This window comes from Podarcis cretensis, assembly GCF_951804945.1.
Source record: "Podarcis cretensis genome assembly, chromosome: 1".
Taxonomy (NCBI): domain Eukaryota; kingdom Metazoa; phylum Chordata; class Lepidosauria; order Squamata; family Lacertidae; genus Podarcis; species Podarcis cretensis.
Genome location: NC_137170.1, coordinates 109,089,116 through 109,108,381, shown reverse-complemented (window position 1 = coordinate 109,108,381; position 19,266 = coordinate 109,089,116). Strand labels below are relative to the sequence as shown.

General features: G+C 41.9%; 1 protein-coding gene across 16 annotated transcripts in view; it reads left to right on the top strand.

The window, feature by feature from the left end:
* The window catches only part of BAZ2B (bromodomain adjacent to zinc finger domain 2B), a 188,042-nt gene that overhangs the window by 154,517 nt on the left and 14,259 nt on the right, over window positions 1-19,266 (top strand). For all 16 annotated transcript variants that reach the window (XM_079975160.1, XM_079975163.1, XM_079975148.1 and 13 more), the window contains 8 exons: window positions 4,541-4,681; window positions 5,578-5,832; window positions 8,237-8,451; window positions 8,954-9,028; window positions 12,579-12,822; window positions 14,648-14,710; window positions 16,765-16,909; window positions 18,561-19,234. In XM_079975160.1, coding sequence (XP_079831286.1) covers window positions 4,541-4,681; window positions 5,578-5,832; window positions 8,237-8,451; window positions 8,954-9,028; window positions 12,579-12,822; window positions 14,648-14,710; window positions 16,765-16,909; window positions 18,561-19,234 — 1,812 coding nt within the window. The remainder of the gene's footprint in view (window positions 1-4,540; window positions 4,682-5,577; window positions 5,833-8,236; window positions 8,452-8,953; window positions 9,029-12,578; window positions 12,823-14,647; window positions 14,711-16,764; window positions 16,910-18,560; window positions 19,235-19,266) is intronic.

The following is a 19,266-nucleotide window of genomic DNA, read 5'->3' as shown; positions in this document are numbered from 1 at the left end:
CAGACAATGACCGCTCCCCACTTAAAACGGGGGGCGCCCTTTGCGTGGACGCGTGCAGCCCTGGATCTGGAGTGGCCCCATCAGCATAGCAAATACAAACTTAAATCCATTTTGCTTGCATAAAACTGCGTAGCGAAATATTATCATTATGCTATAGGTTCCCCCCAACCCAATTCTCAGAGGATCAATAAACAACAAAAGGTTGTTAAACATGCATTTATCACTAAGCAGCTCTGTCAGCAGTTTTGTAGGCAGTCATAATATGGGAGTGTATCTCAGGTTTCACAAGTTGTCTAATAAGCAGTTTGAAAGCAGAATTAAATTCACAGCACCCGGGTGATTCTTGCGCTGTGGATATTCCATCATTGCTAAAGATTTATATTACCTCGTTTCCTATTGAACATGCCGTGCGGGATTCCAGACCTAGTTTTACTTAACAAAACCCATCTTTCAGTTTTAAGTGTTCTGCGTATACACTTTGACCGTTTAAAATCGATAAAATTGAGTGCGAGAGCCAAGAATGTTTTATTAATTTGAAATTGGTGTAAGTAACACTGCAGATGATTAAATGTCATTTCCCCAGCACAATGGTGAAAGAATAGCATGACTTCAGGAGGGGAAGGAGTGCAGTAGGACCTGCAGGTTGTGTGTAGCCAACAAATGTGTTTTCCTGAGCCTTTAAGATGCACAGCACCTTCTTTGAGCAACACAGAGAAGTGGCACTATTTATTTGCAAGCCGAGTATTTTGGTAGTCAGGTAATATAAATTACACTGCAATCCAATCAGCGTGATTCTTCTCTACCCAATGTGCCCTCATGTAAGGTATTGAGGCCATGCACAAATAGATTGCATCTCTTGTCCAGACTCTCCCCATGACTATTTCCCCCTGCACACTGTACCTTTGCCATGCAATATTTCTTTATACGGTAGACCATGGAAAAGCAAGATCTACGGTGTCTCATAAGCCTAGGAGCCAACTCCCAAGGGGCTGTGGTTGCTTGGGAACCCACAGTTATATAACTGCAGGGGCCGGCACCCACAAAGTACTGTGGTACCTCGGGTTAAGAACTTAATTCGTTCTGGAGGTCCGTTTTTAACCTGAAACTGTTCTTAATCTGAGGTACCACTTTAGCTAATGGGGCCTCCTGCTGCCGCGCCATCGCCACCGCGCGATTTCTGTTCTCATCCTGAAGCAAAGTTCTTAACCCGAGGTACTATTTCTGGGTTAGCGGAGTCTGTAAGCTGAAGTGCCTGTAACCTGAAGTGTCTGTAACTCGATGTACCACTGTATGAGAAAAGCCGGCAGGCAGCAGCAGCACTGCCTCCGAGAGAGAAGCAATTCAGCTCTGCCCTCCGCAGTCAGCCAGCAAAGCACCCTTGGGGGGGTGGGCAAGGCTCGGACATGGATTGTTGTGGCGGCAGGCACCCACAATCCTGAGGGCAAGATGGCACCCCTGCTCGTAGGTATACACCCTGTGGCCCAGACCCCATTGTCACAGCCAATATTGGGCAGAGGGTGGAAATATCATAGCACATGGTGACGAGAGAGATCCCATGGTGGATCTCCCACTTCCTAAGTCCTCTTGGCTGAGTCCAGTTAGGGCAGAGTGGGGGGGGGTCACATTTTTGGCTTCCTCCTGCTATTGATATTAATGAGAGAAGAAATTGCTACAGCAGCTGCAGAGCTAGCATAGTATTTTGGCCTTTTTAGGAGAATGGGCCGGGGGGTAAGGTGTTTGATCCTGTGGATCCTAGACCTCAGTACCCTGCCCTCTTTCAAGCCTTACTGCCATTGGCATTCTAGTGGTGGTGTGTTTAAGCCTGTGGAGGTATATTTAAGACTGTGGAACTCTCTCTTTCTTGGAATATATACTAGCCAGGTTGAAAGCCCTACAGACAACGCTCCTTTCCACTGGTATAGTGATACCTACACATGTCTTAAGGCCCATCAGTTGGTTATTAACTAGCTTTAAAATTGCCAGCATGTGTTATTTGTTTGTTGATTTTGTTGATCCTATATCTTTGTTGTAGTTGGTTTGATTATCCTATATCTTTATGCTGTTTTTCTTAATTTGCTTTGGAAAGCATCCTGGAATAAATGTTATAAAGGGTGGTAAATACACACAGACACACACCAACATGCCTGTTTCTGCAGTGCACCCATGGTTTGATCTTCTGCCAAGCTGTCCAGTAGTTGTGAGGATTTTTCCTTTTGTATCTGCCTTGTGTAAACTTCTGCTTTATTAGCGTTCTTTTATTCTCCTTGCGACCTCCAGTATTCCCTTGTATCTTAAAATTTATGCCTTTGAAATTTGAGTGTGAGTCACTGTCGCAGAAAACAGATTCTCACTTTTAATTAAGCCCAGAACAAAAATCTAAGGTACCCAGCAGCATCATAAAAGGCAAAAAACATTGACCATATACCAGAGGTAATATTGCAATATGCACTGGCAGAAAGGGTTTACAGTCATAGATGTTGTAAAGTTTTATAGCAATTGGTCAAAGCACTCCTTTGCATTGCCTATATTTTTCCATAATGCTGTGTTGTCTTAAAACAAACAATATAATTTTACATTCCTCACTGTAGATCCTATCCCTCTGGAAAGAACACTTATTTTCCTGCCCTGCCCACCCCCCACCCCCTGCTTGTGTAGATAAAATGAACTAGTTATTTGTGTATTTTCCTCCTTTGTGGCACTGATAATACGTTAAATCTATGAACCCACTCAAAGTGCCTCATTTTTATTATTTAAATTGCAGTCGCCGGTGAGTTATGTTTGGGCTCCTGCACTGTGGTTTCAATGAAAATTGCTGTCCCCCTGAATCTGCTATTTGCCTTGTGAGAGACACATAATATGGGCAAGAAAAGGCAGTGCAGTGAGAGGAAGACTTAGCTGAACAAATATATTATTCTGCATTATTTCAAAAGCCACAATATTATATGACCACCTCTGTAAAACCACCTTAGTAAAACTTAGTAAAACTCAAATCAAGTAATTGTTTTAAAATGCATATTTTTTTCTATACCGTCTGGTAAGAATTCATTTGATTGTATTTCACGAGGCACTGATTCAGATGTCTTGTTTAGTAAAGTCTATTCCAATCTGCTTGTGTCTGTTCTAAAGCAGTTTCTGGGTCTCATTCTGCACATATATTTGTTGCATGTACTTCTGCCATCTTTCTTGTTGCTTTATGGAGATCTGTTAGCGGCTGATAGTTGCCCATACGACTAGCTGGAATCCTGGCAACATGAAACGACATCCCCCCCCCATAAAAAGTAAATTAAGACAGTGGCTTGGATCCTAACTCACAGAATGGCCCTGTCCCGCCTCTCCCTTTCCCCCACAGCTCCCTGCACACCATTGTACCTTGGAAATCCACTCCTTCAAAACAGGGTGCCATCTTTCTCTAGGAGCTGCAGCAGAAGAGAAGATTCCCTCCTTCTGCTGCCGCCCATCCACTGCACAAGAGGATCCTGAGCATTTCTTGTTTTTGAAGACTTGTCTTCTTTTGGAGCAAATCTCTGGGCATATACCCATGATTGGTAGCCTCAAGGGTTGAAAAATCTGTGCACCTCCATGGTGCATAGCAAATACACTCTTCCTATTTTACTTAAAGAGCAATCACTCATTTGAGTACAAGTACCGTGGCGCTGTGGTCTAAACCACTGAGCCTAGGGTTTGCTGATCAGAAGGTCGGCGGTTTGAATCCCCGCAACGAGGTGAGCTCCTGTTGCTCGGTCCCTGCTCCTGCCAACCTAGCAGTTTGAAAGCACCGGTGGGAAGGTAAACAGCGTTTCCATGCGTTGCTCTGGTTCGCCAGAAGCGGCTTAGTCATGCTGGCCGCATGACCCAGAAGCTGTACGCCAGCTCCCTCGGCCAACAAAGCGAGATGAGCACTGCAACCCCCAAGTCATCTGCGACTGGACCTAGCAGTCAGGGGTCCCTTTACCTTTAACTTTTTACTCTCCCTCTCAACCACTGTTAGTTAGTTATTTTAATCTATTCAAAAAGAAGAGGTGCTGAGGCCCAAACCTGCCCTAGTCACCATGCTACACAACTCTGGGAAACCTCCTTAATCCTAAGGATTTAGGAATAGGCTGGGGTTCTCCAGTAGTGAGAGACACTCTTAAGTATTCATGAGACACTTGTTTATGTTATTTACGTACTACAGGATTAATTCATGACATTGAAAGCACATTCCAGAGCTGACCACTACTGAGCAATGGCAGAAATATAGTATTGGACAAGTCATCTGTATACTGTCTCTTTAAAGTCCTGTGAGGAAAATGGATGTCTCTTGCAGACTTGGGCATTTGCTCGAAAAAGCAGTATTGTAGATCATCTAACCCTCAGGATGGTTCTTCCTTTTTTAAAAAAGTTGGGGTTTGTGTGTGTTGCCTTTTATTTTAAATCCACATGGTTTAATTGCTGTAGTGATTATTAAGATTGTATAACTACTGCTTTTCAAATTCTTAAATTGCTCCTTTGTAAGTAGAATGTGCGGCTTTAATTTTCTGTCCTTTCTGTGCTATTTAAGGAAAAGGAGCGGTTAAAACAAGAGAAACGTGATGAAAAGAGATTAAATAAAGAGCGTAAACTGGAACAGCGAAGATTGGAATTAGAAATGGCTAAGGAGCTAAAGAAGCCTAATGAAGATATGTGCTTAGCAGACCAGAAGGTAATCAGAATAATGTAAATTTACTTTTTACTTCCTTGCCCCTTTTTATGTTGCCCCTCTTTTCCTTCATCTGCCATTGTTACAATAATTAATTTTTCTTACTGTGGCTGCCTTTCCAACCATTCCTCTTTTACTTTAGATTACTTGATAATATTATTTCAAGTGTGGTCTACATTCAAATTGTAATTCTAAAGTAAATATTAGGACAATGGTATTCTTTGTCTTTTTTATTATTAATCAGCAGTGGACGTTTGAATGTTTGGACCTCAGGTGGCCTATTTAGCAGACTTTTGCAAAGCCACCTCTTTTAGAATTCTCCAGTAGCCTCCATTATGCCTCTTTAAAAGTTTTGCTTTGCAGCTATTTCCGTCGTTCCTGCTTGTATGCTTTCAAAAGGCAGCATCTGGTTGCCTCACCGTTAGAAAAAAGATGTTGGATTAGACAGGCTTTTGGTCTGATACTGCAGATACTGCAACTTCTCTTCTCTCTCTCTCTCTCTGGATTATCAGTAGTGCAACTGATGTAGGGCTTCTGTTTGCTTATTTGCACGATACCTCAGGGAAACAGTACTCTTAAGAGAAGGTCGTGTTTCCCCAGAACTGAAACTGAAATTTATTTGCAATTGCATTTGTATTGCAATAGTGTTTATGTATACAGTCTGGAGAACTTTAATTATGGGCCAGCATAGAAATACCATTCATAAATAATAATAATAAATATATGGTTGCTGGGAAAATATGGGTCCCCCCCACCCCGAAGTAGCTGCGCTATTGTGATTTGGAGTGTGTAAATGTCATTAGGCACTAATTGGGGTTTATGTATTTATTTTTAGATTTTTACCTTGCATTAGCTTTGCAAGCGGTTTTCATTCAAGGTGACACTTCTCTGTTTTCCAGCCTTTGCCAGAGTTGCCTCGCATCCCGGGCCTGGTTCTCTCCGGAAGTACTTTTTCAGACTGTCTCATGGTGGTGCAGTTTCTACGCAACTTTGGTAAAGTCCTTGGCTTTGATGTGAACCTGGATGTCCCTAGCTTAAGTGTCCTTCAAGAGGGGTTGTTGAACATAGGCGACAGCATGGGAGAAGTGCAAGACTTGCTTGTGAGGCTGCTCTCAGCTGCGATTTGCGACCCAGGACTGATAGCAGGATACAAGGTAATGGATACTCTTTATGGTAACTTTGGTATGAGACGGGGGGGGGGGGGGGAGAGAATCCATGTCCCAGTTTTCACAAAGAGAAGAGGAGGATATAAATGTGTGTCTGGGCTACAGCACTTCAAAATCCCTGATTTTTTAGTACCGTAATTGAATGCTCTTCATAACAAAACATAAATCCCTATACATAAATACAAAGGGGGGGGGGGGTAGAGACCCTTTTGTGTCAGGGAAGCGTGAGTCCCTGGAACCTATTCTATGTGCAAGGGTTTTATTTTATTTTTTTGTATGGAGGAGCATTCGGTCATGGGAGTCCCAACTATATCCTGAAGTGGTACTGCCTAAAAAGCAGGTTTAGCTCTTCATCTGCTGTCAAGCAATGCATCAGGGGCATCTTTAAGTGACAAAGTGTATTCTTATTAGAACAAGTTGGACCTGCAACAAAATGTTACAGTGCGCAGGTGTCCAGTTTGCTATGCCAGCCAGCCATGCTTTCTTCAAGGTTACTGCATTCTATTTCTACCCCATCCCCACTTAGTGGTTTTTTTTTTTTTAACAATATAGGTTTTTCTTTTTTAACCATTTATGGAAACCTTGGGGTTTCCCCAATCCTTCAGGCCCTCAAAAAAAAAAATCTAAAAAATTGAGACTGCTGTTGGTTTGATTACAGTTTATCTCCTTGCAAACTTGGCCTGCAATTTACTAAACTACCAGTGAGAGCAAGAAATTGAGGAGAGCTCAGCTGGTATGCTGATCACAAATAGCCTGCCAAAGCCAGTTGAAGTATAAATGTTTATCCAACAGCGGCATGGTGGGGCAGGGGGGAAGGAGGGATGCAGGGAAGCAAAGTGGCTCAGGCCTCTTCCTGGTCACAGTGATGCTGCCACTTGCTGAGACAAGGATGGGGTGGGATGAATGCGGGGGTGCTGCTGCTGCCAGTCCAGAGCTCCTCCTCCAGCCTCACTGCTGCCTCATCCTGCCCTGGTGAAGGGCAGTGGCATCAAAGGGAGAGAGCTACAGCCACTTACCCTCCACCCCCCCTTGCCACTGCTGCACTTCAATAGGGTTAAGTGAGCAAATGGTTTATAACAGAACGAGGCTACAACCATTTTCTCACTTAACCCTATTGAAGTGATTGTGATTTTTCACCCAAGTCCTGCTTGTGGACTTCCCATAAGCAGTTCTGGCTGGGCACTATGAGACTAGGATGCTGGGATATGTATATATATATATATGTGTGTGTGTGTGTGTGTGTGTGCGCGCGTGTGTGTTTGGCCTGATTCAGCGGGGCTTTTGATCTGGGGCAACTGCTTTCTCTGCTCCTTCATCTAATGCAGTACAGTGGTGCCTCGCAAGACGAAAATAATCCGTTCCGCGAGTCTCTCCGTCTAGCGGTTTTTTCGTCTCGCGAAGCATCCCTATTAGCGGATTAGCGCTATTAGCGGCTTAGAAAAAGGGGGGGGGAAGGGAAAAAACTCACAAGACTCGCAAGACTTTTTCATCTTGCGAAGCAAGCCCATAGGGAAATTCGTCTTGCGAAGCGCCTCGAAAAACGGAAAACCCTTTCGTCTAGCGGGTTTTTTGTCTTGCGAGGCATTCGTCTTGCGGGGCACCACTGTACCAAGAATCTAGTGAGTGCTATGGGTGCATGGTAGTGCAATATTCCTAGTCGTTTAGTTTTCTGTAATTCGCACAAGTTCTGGGCGTCAGATGTCATCAAAGAATAGATTACTGTTTTTATTAACCGTTAAAGGCAATTTCTGCTTTCATCTCTGGATTTCAACAGGGGTGAGTATAATCTAGCTCTTAAAGCCTTATAAATCCATTCATCAAAAGTTATTCCAGACATTGCTTTATAAGCTTGTCTCTTATCACTGAATTGGTTTCATATTAAGGTTATGATTGCAATCAAGAATTACCTAAATGTATTTTTCAGAGACTTTCCTTTGAGCAGCTGTCCTCTCAAACTGGTTATTAAACTCATGTTTTTGTTTTTAAATCAATCCTGAGTTTTACAAGCCAGCGAATGAAGCTGTTTTCAAGCATTCATCCCCCTCTTCGCTTCTTTCCTTTCAGTAATGTTTGCACAAACCCCCAAACTGTTAAAGTCAACAGGAGGAATGTATAAATTGCTTTTGTGTAGGGAAGGAACTTTCATTCAAAAAGTGTATGCATATTAATATAAATAACTGCTTAAATTTAAAAACCAGCTTCTTGGGTCTGCGAGCAAACTGTGGAGAGGAAACAAACTAGCTAAACAAATAAATAAGAAATTCTGGGGTGTCAATGGATGGTGGTGCCCCTGGCTTCTGGCTTAGCATTATTTCCCCTTGATTTCAAATAACAAAAATGCATTTATGCTGCCATTCTGAACAGTTATTTTATGAGCACACGTCTTTCTCAGGTGAAAACGATCCTCGGGGACCATTTGCTGAACGTTGGCATCAACAGAGACAACGTATCTGAAATTCTGCAGATTTTCATGGAAGGCCATTGTGGGCAGACTGAACTCACAGAGAGCTTGAAAACCAAAGCTTTTCAGGCGCACACGCCGGCTCAGAAAGCCTCCGTACTTGCCTTCCTTGTTAATGAGTTAGCATGTAGCAAAAGTGTTATAAGGTAAGTGCCTTGTGCATGCTGTGAATTTTATATTTCGATTCTGGTAACAAGAAAATAAATAACAACAAATCGGCAATAGTTTTCATAAGGTGTATTTAAAGGTTTGAACCTCAAAACCTAGGGATGAGAAACCTGTGGTTTTCCAGATGTTCTTGGACTCCAACTTACATGAGCCATCATGGGCTAATAATCAGGGAGGAAAGCTGTAGACAGACAACATCTGAAGAGCCACAGGTTTGTCACGCCTGTTCTAAGTCCTCTGTAGCAGCCAGGTAAGTGTTATCTAATTATCTAAGGTGCGTTGGCTAACGAAACCCTGTCAGGGCATCATGCTTGTTTACCAACGTGATATTTTAACTAACCAACTGTAATATTTATTCATGATACATGATACACATAGTAGGCCTATGTGTATAGTGAGGTGCCTTTTGAGACTTTTTTTTAATAGATGATATCATTCAATTAATTATCTAAGTAATTAAACTGTTTTCTGTTTTAACAGTGAAATAGATAAGAACATAGATTATATGTCAAATTTAAGGAGAGATAAGTGGATGGTTGAAGGCAAACTTCGGAAGTAAGTGATATTTCTTTTAAATGTTCCAGTATTTTGCATTCATTTAAATTTGTTATACACAGAGTAGTTCCAGAGACAGGAATTGTGTGATATAAAGAAAAAAACTTTTAGTAATTCCCCTTATTAAATTAAGATGTGAAATTATTTTTAAAAGGCCCATGGCTTATCTTTCACAATCCATTAAAGACACATGAAGTTTGGTAGATTAGGAGGATTCAGAATGAGAAGAAAATCATTTTGCATTTTTTTTAAAGAAGCAATATCACTTCTCATTTCAAGATGTCTGGAGCTGTCAAATTGTTATTGGCATTAGTAGAAGCTGATTGGAACTTTCATTCTGCAAGAAGATTTGCAGGGCCAGATTGTTAATCCCTAATCACCTTGAAAAACTTGCAAATCATTCATGTAACTAATTAAAATTACCTCAGATTTTGCTATATAAACTGAGTATTTCCTGTGGTACACCTAGGGAATAATTCAGTTACTGAGGTAATCGGTATCTGTTTGCTAAGCATAAACTGTCAAGTTTTTAAGGATGATAATATATGCCCCCTATTTTTCTCCATTATGCAAAACAAAATTCCATACAGCAAGTATAACAGCTCCATCTACCATAGAATTTTAAGTTGAAATGATTGTGAATCGCAGGAGGTATGCATGGCCATGTGGGTATGCATAGCCAGGCTTCATTTCCTTTTCCTCAGTCGTTTTTCTTTCTTGTCTAGCAAAGCAAGGAGTCCTTACTGAGTCCTTGGCTTCCAATGCTTGTGTCTCTAATTCTTTTTCTACCTTCCCCTCCTCCCTTAATGCACCTCAGAAGAAAGAAGGAAGAAATAAAGGAGAACAACAGGAGAGAAATAGAAGAAATAAAATGAGACTTAAAAGAATTTCAGGAAGAAAAATATGTGAACTTCTGCTGATAGTAATGGCTCCCAATTCATGCAGGGTTCATGGTTGTGTCTGTGGGGCATGTCCAATCATTAACTTCCCTATACTATATAAATTCCATCTTTCTGTCTGTGGGCAAATGAAAATTTGATGTTTCCCAGCAGCCCACTTTGGGAAAATGCCTCCTTGTTGCCTCTTACCTCAGGGGCAACTTTAAGTCTTCTTTTTCCTGTAAGTACTAGATTGCTGGGTGGGGTGGGGAGTTCATGGTTCTCTCATTCCTTTGGCTTTCCTTTCAAGAAGTTGGCAAACAATCCTATATAAACGTAGCTTTTTAAAATCTTTCCTTCTTAGTTACCATCATCCTTAGCTTTCTCCTCACCCCCGCCCATCATACATGACAATTTAATTCCTTCCTTCCTTCCATCTCCATTCATTCTTAACTGTCGTGTGGCTGAGCTGAGGACTCCTACTTATTCAACAGGAATTCCCTTTGCAAGTTGGTTTTTACCTCATGATCACTACCTTTAAAAAAATTCTTGCTGTACATCTGTTGAAGTCTGGCAGAGAAGTATTTTTACTGGTCAGCTTTTAGACTGCACTCCCCTTTTGAGACATGACTTAGAGTCATAGAATGGTGGAGTTGGAAGGGACCTCGAGAGTCATCTAGTCCAACTCCCTGCAATGCAGGAATCTTAACTAGATAAAAATGACAAAAATATACAAGAAAGGAGAGTCCACCACCTCTCGTGGGACTCTGGTCCACTGTCGAACACCTCTTTCTGTCAGAAAGTTCATCCTGATGTTTAGTCGGAATCTCCTTTCTTCTAGGGACCCTTATTTGTGTCCTGGATGCTATAGTGCTCCTTTGTACCTTTACATGTTGTCTTCAGTCCTTAGCTTTAGCAGAAGAAAAAACTGTTATTTTAACATTGCATTCTGGCTCTCAGTCAAGTGATGGCATAATTTGTATACTTGCCTCTTTGCCACAAGGCAAAATCTGTGTACTCATAGCTGTTACAACTCAAACAAACAAAGAAGTCAGCAGCACCTATTTAGAAGACTAGAATAATTCATACACCAGAGCTACCTAAGCCACTATGCCGTGATCTCCTAAGGGAATTAAATATGCATTTTTAAAATTAATGAGTTTTGGAGTTGCAGATTAAAAAAAATCTTCAAGCTCACTGTCCAGTCCTAAAACCTGTAATCTCAGCCTTAAATATTGCAAGAGCTATGCCAGTGCAAGACCAAAAATGCCACATCAACTGGTTCTGCAATAACAGTGATGCAGATGTTTACACCTGAGGTGCCTACATTTCTTTGCATGGACTGTTTTTTAAAAATAAAATAAACAATAAACTGTAAGCAGCTTGACTGTCTGTCAATGATAGTCTTTTTCTTTTTAGTTTGTATTTTGGACTGGGAGAACAGTTTATTAAGAACTGTTTATTAAGAATAGCTAAGAATACTAGGCCATACTTGATTCTTTATTTACACTTTAGAAACTGATGAGCACCCTCAAGCTTGTCTCCTTTTTAAATTATAGGCTTCTTCATGGCTACTTTTTAAGAAGCCAGCCACACTGCATCATTTCTACTTGCTGTATGGAATACTGTTTTGTTAAGGCAGGAGAAGAAAGGAAGAATAAGAGACGGCAAAATTCATAGCAGCATCGGTCTCTCATAATTTACCTACTTTTGCCACCCTGATTCGTACTCTCCCCCTTTCCTTTCCTTTCCTTCCTTCTAAAATCCTTCCCTTTTCCAAGCACACACATTTTCATATCTCCCCAAATTCCGTTAGACGCTAGAATGTTACAAATGGATATTTGGCCTGGCTATTAAAATACCTCCTAGGTTGTTTCAGTATATTTGACTGATAGATTCCTGGTAGCTAGAGCTATAACATCTGCTGTATGGGATCTTGTTTTGTAGGGTAAGAGATGAGGAAGGGCTACTACAACTGTACTTACTGGTATGTAAGTTTATTTTGTTTCATAAAAAATGAAACTCAGGCTTCTGCCGCCCACAGTGCTTCAAGATTAGCCTCCTGCATAACGCTCTTTCCTGCTTAATTATGTGAATTAGAATACAGACACTTGGGGAAAGTTTTGTGTTCAGATATTCCACAGTCAAATGTAATACTATTCTCACCTATACGTAAGCCAAATTTTATAACCTTTCTAACACGAGTTGACTTTAAAAACGTACATTAAAAAAGGAGATGAAGTAGATTTATAAATGGTTGAAAAGAGTTGCATCTTCAGCTTATAGGAACAGCTGTTGAAACCTCTTCTTGTCCTGGAGTGCTTTATGCAAGATTTTGTACATGCAGTAAAATTCACAACAGAGCTAAAATATTCAGTGAAGGACTAAATTCTATTCTGAAGAGCCAGAAGCTTTCTGTTTCCTGAACATTCACGTCAAATAACAGTTAAGATTTTTCGTTTTGCACCAAGTAAATATTCATCTCAGATAGGAATCCATGTTGGTGAACTACTTTTCTCATGTGCTGAGCTAATGGTCGCAAATAACAAGGCAACTGAAAATCGCTAAATAACAGGAGCCTAAGCATATGACTTATCCTTGGTGAAGTGTGGAGGAGTTCCTTATGCTACGGCAACATTTGGTAATATTGTTTATCTGCCGTGTGTTTAAAGGCTTAGAATCATTCATGCCAAGAAAACAGGCAAGAGAGATGTTACAGGAGGAGGTGATTTGGGAGAAGAACAGCATTCATTGGGTACACCCACGCCAGGCAGAAAACGGAGGCGGAAGGGAGGAGACAGCGATTATGATGACGACGACGATGACTACAGTGATGATCAAGCCGATGAAGATGATGAGGATGATGAAGACAAGGATGACAAGAAGGGGAAGAAAGCAGATCTTTGCGAAGATGAGGTGACGAATTCTAATGCCTACTCAATTGCTTAATCCGCATGTTTAGGTTTTAAACCAATTTTAGCCAACGTAGTGCCCTCCAGGTGTTGTTGGATTCCAGTTTCACCATCCCTGGTCATTGGCCGTGCTTGCTGAGGACTAATGGGAGCTGGAGTTCCAAGAGTATTTGGAAAGCACAGCACTGAGTACCCCTGGAGTAGCCTTTAAAATAAATCTAGTTAGAATTCTGTGGATTAAAAGAAACTTTAAGAGTGACTGCATTTTTATTCTAAAAGTGCTAAGAGAGCATATAATTCCCAGTAATTTACTTGAGCACCTTAGAATCATAATTCTATGAGGCATTTCTAAGCTAGGGCCAAGATACAAAGAGCTGCAGGTTTGTGCTAGATTTTTTTAACCAGCTGTTTTCGAAACTTCCGTCAGTTTTAGAAGCTATTTGCTGGGCTGCTGTTTGGGGGCAAGGGAGAGCATGAAGCCCCCTGAGCTAATCTCATTGTTCTTTCAATCCTGGCCTAGGTTCATATTCTTCTTAAAGAATTCCAATTTTCTGTCCATCAAGAAAAATTTAAACTTTAATCAGTCTTTATTTTTAAAGTGTCAATAACAGTAGTACAGTGTGTTCTTTGTATCAAATTTATCTCATGAAGTTGCCTTATAGTTTCATACAAATGTTGAAATACACTTCTAAATTCTCTCCAAAGGCTTAGAGTCCATTATTGACTTTGAGAAAAATGCTTGGAATGAACTTTCAAGATCATGGCTTTTTTTTTTTTTACAGATCCTTGCTAACTAAATTATATTTTAGAATATCTTACATCCTTGGGCTGCAGTCCTCAGGTGAATGCCAAAGGATGGAGTCAAGAGTATTGATCACCAAGGGACCACTAACTAGCAATTTCAGTGACAGCTGATAGAGTACTAGGATAGGAGCAGATGGTACAGGAGGGATGAGTTAGGGCTGAGGCACTAAAGGGCTCAAGGCAGTGGTGGTTCCTCCGGTTGAAAGTCATATGCTACAATTGTCATGTGTATCAAAGTTCTATTCTGTTTGTTTTGAAATACTGTGAAAGGAGGTAGAGTCTGTTTGGTGTACAGATTTTGACATTCCATTCACCAGTTCAGCAGAGGAGGAAAGAGGGTATCACATGGCTTTCTTAACTGTCTTGCCCTGTGTAGAGGAGGGTATGTTTTTTAAAAACATACCCTTCAGTGTGAGAGCCAGTGTGGTGCAGTGGTTAAGAGTGGTTCTCATGTAATCTGGGGAACCGGGTTCGCGTCTCCGCTCCTCCACATGCAGCTGCTGGGTGACCTTGAGCCAATCACACTTCTTTGAAGTCTCTCAGCCCCAGTCACCTCACAGAGTGTTTGTTGTGGGGGAGGAAGGGAAAGGAGATTGTTAGCCGCTTTGAGACTCCTGAAGGGGAGTGAAAGGCGGGATATCAAATCCAAACTCTTCTTCTTCTTCTTCTAAAAAAGTACTGTGGCCATTTAGCACAGCATTCCATCCTTGCCCAAGCCATTAGTCAAAGCTCTGAGTTTTGGGGAAATACAGCCAAGGCTTGTGAGCCAATGAGGTCTTCTCTGCAGCCTCAGCATAGGCTGCCATACTTGTTCATCTGTCATACTTGTGCCTGGCTAAGGGAATTAGGGTGTGTGAAGTTGTTGCAGAGATTAAAGATCCCATGATAAATACATGTCTTTGTTAAGCTTTAGTGATTTTTTAAAGGCATATCCCATGAGCCTCTGATGTTACAATAGCAGCCTATAAAAACATGATTAGTATACAGTGAATAATGCCCTACCACATTTTGTTTATTGGTGGTAGGATGATGGGGACCAGACAGCAAGTGTGGAGGAGCTAGAGAAACAGATTGACAAACTGACTAAGGTAAGCTGCCTCCGTAAATTAAAAGTTTGCGCCTTTTATTTAAGTGTGCATTATTTAGATAGCTGACAATTTTCCCTAAATAGGTCTTTAGTCTTCATTTGAAATAATTGGACTTAACTGCATTGGCTTAACCAGGGTCAACCTTACAGTGAGACAACAGAAAGAAACAAAATGGCTCTAGTATGGATTGCGGGAAGAGAAGGGCCATTAGTATTAGGTGCAAAATATTTAAGACTAGCCCTGGACCTGAGGGTGCTTCCAGGTGGGGGCTTAATAAGTCATCATTCAGATATCACGAATGATTCATTGCCAACAGATTTCAGTTGTTTTCCTTACTAGATTTTCCCAAGAAGGGGCAAATCTGGATTAAATTGGGGGCAGGGGGTTTATGCCAACCTTATTTGGACACTCTGGAGAAAAATGTGTACTTGTGCATTAACCATCCCATAATAAACAGCTGCCTGGAAGCATCCTAACTTAATCTAAACCTATGAGAAGAAATAAAGGGAGTGCAGGAATGCAAGGCTCAATCTAAACGACACTTTCCTTCATGGCTGAGAATGATGTGATGTTGTGCTAAACCAGGGGTATTGAAAGAGTGCTACAATAAAATGATTGCACTGTGTCGCTGTATAATCTGCAGCTTTTATAGCATGACTGATAATGCCCTAGTCTGCCATATGGACTACCAGGGAGTCCTAGTGAGGGTGCAGGATGCTACTGAACTACAGCTCCATTCATCATGGTTGGGGCTGATGGGAGCTGGAGGCCCACGATATTTGAAGGGTCACAACAGGTACCTCATCCTTGATCTTGGGTGTGCTGAACCACTGCACCTTATAGCACTGATATTGGTCCTTGTTTCATCCATCTTTCATGTGAAAGTCAGTTGCCAGGATCAAAAGAACTGTGAAAACAGTTTGTGAGCCAAAGAGGGCTTTAGACTTGTTTTTTTTTTCCGAACAGCAGACCCAACGCTGCATAGCAAGCTGTTTTTGAAACTGAGGGGAGTTGCTTCCTGATCCCAGTGGTAGAATGAAAACCAAATGGAATTTAGGATCAGACAACAAGCTGATTTCTTGGATTTCCTGGTTCATATCCTTCCACTATTGGCCCCCAACGCTTGGTTTGCAGTAGTGCACATACTCAGGCCTGATGCATATCCAACTCAAGCGAGCAGCACTGTGTTGTGGTTCTTGCCTCCAGCTCATCCATGCTTCGGATGGGTGATTGTCCCTGACCAGCTGTTCCTGTCAAGATGAATGATTTGTGTTCTATCTCAGCTTCCTTGCTTCAGCTAAAGCAGGAAAGTGTCAGAATCATGACAGCACCAAGAGTTCAAGCACAACTTGGTTTATCTGTTTATTTTATTTGAGCACTATTTATTTATCAGAGTCAGTTGAAAGAGCTCATTCATTTCACACCAGCAGCTACAGTATCACCTTGGCCTGGCTAGTTTTACCACTCCGCACACATGCACACCCACCCACCCACCATTTGTTGTGTTGCACGATTAATAAGATTTCATCTGCTGTCGTGCAATGAAAACCATTGGTCCTTTTGTTCGTAACAAAATACAGTACAGAAGGCAGCCTTGCAGAAGGCAGCTTTCAAACTGGCTCAAATCTGCCTGATGCGATACTTTCAGGGGCGGCGTGTCCTGTTTCGCTGCTTGAGGTGAAATTGGAAGTGCCATGCTCCCGTCACCAGCGCCAGCATACCTGCTGCTGCCGCTCCCTACTCCACCTGCCCTTCCACCTCCGCCAGTAGCAGAGCAGGGGGCGTACCTGTGGGGTGCTCCCTCAGGGGCTTCCGCTGCTTAAGGTGGCAACCTCACCCCACACAATGGGATCCTCTGGCCCTGGATACTTCATAACCAATTTGACTCTGGTTTTCTAAAGGGTAGGGGCAGGCAGAATCAAGGCGTGGTTTCTGAAATAGCCGAAAACCTCAGTAAGCGGCCCCGTCTGTTCAACGTCCGGCTAACCTTTTGGCTTAACATTGAAGAAAAAACTTTGTAACCCTAACAGTGCCTTTCTTTTAAAACTCAACAGCAACAGAATCAGTACAGAAGAAAGCTGTTTGAAGCTTCCCATTCTTTACGTTCAATGATGTTTGGCCAGGATCGTTACAGGCGTCGATATTGGATTTTGCCCCAGTGCGGGGGGATTTTTGTTGAAGGCATGGAAAGTGGAGAAGGTAAGGAGGTAGTTTTTGGATTGACTAGGGCTGGAGCTAGACACATCAAAGAAGCATTTCAGTTGAACACATTGCAAACTTTTGTATGAGAAATTGGGTAAGCAAAAAACGGGACTCCACAGTGCCATCTGCTGTCACAGTGTTAGAATGCATAAAAACAACGCATGCAAAGCGTTTTTTCTTTGCCAGTGCAGCTGAGTCCTAGATCATTTGAAGGTTTTGCTCAGGGTTTCTCCCTCAGCAAGGGTCTGCCCAGGATAAGCTATCAATGAAGGTCTTTGGTGTCGCTGCAGGGAAAGATTGCAAATGCTGAAGCTTCCCATTGGAGCAATCCTTCTGTAGGCTTTCTCTGGTTCAGAAGCATTGTTCTCTCACAGCAAAATAACCGTACATAACAGTATGTTTGTGTGGTGGCTCCCAAAGCTTACTGCCTGATGGCTGGAGTACCTATGAGTGTCTCCACTTTCAGGTATCTACCCAATCCATTGTTTTAAACTTACTGCGGCTATGTTTCTAGCGTGATACCTTGGGCACACATCACTAGAAACGTTGCAAGGGAAGCAAACACTTGTCTTATGAGATGCTTGCATCTTAGCAGCCACACATAGAGATGGAATCTAATTAGGGACAGCCTTTGGGAAATGGTGTGGACTGAATGGGGGCTGCAAGCACATCAAACTTCTCTTCCCTGTAAATCTGCTCCTTTTGCAAATTACTCTTACTGTTAATGCCTAGGTGCAGCAGCATCACCACAAAGGATGAACCCTTTAGAAACTGCTGAGAAGAAGGCATAAAAGATGAAAGCAGTGTTATCTTCCCCCTCAAGAAAAAATCATATTTCAAATTTTGCAGAAAATGCAAACACCCTTGCAGGTGTCAGCAGTCATAGACCGTAAACACTGACCTCCACTTATCTGTAATTATGCAGCTGCACTAAGTGATGCAGAAACTAAGCGAGCAAATGGTTTGCCGTGTAGAGCAGTTCCTCTCCCTGCTGTCGGTCTGCTCCTTTCCCTGCCACTCTCCCTTTTCTTTTGTTCTTTGTGAAGATTCTTTATTAATGCTTGTTGACACATGGTAAAGGGCTAGAAGAAGAAGAAAAGGGAAATTATGGGGGTGGGGGTGGCAGATTCCTTCCTTCTGGGGAAAAAAAATAGGCCCTTCATCTTTTAAGCAGAGGGCTAATAAAGTTTCTGATTATATGTATTTCAGAATACTTAAATATGAAAACCCCAATCCACAGAATCGTGTCTGTGCATGGGAATCAATTCCATACACAGATCTATTTTGGTCTGCCAGGAAGAACTCGACATAAATGTGGTGTACATTCAGATGTTACACGTCCACATTGAAATGGAGAAGATTCTGGTTTGCTTCATGTTTTGGGTCAAACCCACCCCTTTGCCTTAGGCATGTTGGTTATAAACTTTTGTTTACGACAGTTGATTATGAGATAGGTGGAAATCCTACCCCATTTTCAGTTCAAACAGTAAATATTTATTCCCATTTTAAACCTACTTTGTAAATCAGGAGTACATTTTCCAAATAGGTGTGTGAAGGTAGCTGACAACATCGTTTTTCTAGCGATTTGTAATTAACAGAAAGGTTCCATCGTGGATGGTAATTTAATGAGCATTTTCTCTGCATGCAGGTCTGGAGGAAATTGCAAAAGAAAAAGAGAAGCTGAAAAAGGCCAAAAGCATTCACATCAAAGAAGAAATGTTTGAGACCTCGGAAGAAAAATTAAGTTGCTTAACCACAAACCAGTGTAATCAGAAAGAAGATCTCAAAGAGAAGGACAGCACGAATCTGTTCCTGCAAAAGCCTGGCTCTTTTTCAAAGTTGAGCAAGCTGTTGGAGGTAGCGAAAATGCCTCCTGACTCAGAAATTCTAGCCCAGAAAGCCAATGGCAGTGCAGCAAATGGGTGCTCATTGCCTTATCAAAACAGCTCCAAAGCCTCACTCTGCAGCCACCAGGCCTCTGTATCACAAAGCAGTGGTGAAAAGTCAGATCCGAATAATCTCTTTAATTCTGCTTCAACTGGACCAGGGAAATTTTACAGCTCCCCATTAATATCAAACGACCAGTTGTTAAAGACTCTTACAGAAAAGAGCAGACAGTGGTTCAGCCTTCTGCCTAGAACTCCTTGTGATGACACATCCATTACCCACATAGAGTCACCAGCTGCCGCTTCTTCTTCTTCACTAACTCCTCATTCGCATCCTCCATCCAAGTCACCCTCACCTGTCCCATCCCCAATTATTGGTTCTGCCTCTTCCCCCAGTCCAATGGGATTAAGCCCATTTGCGTTATCACCTCTTCAGGTAAGTATTAAATTGTAGCTTAAAAGTGTTCA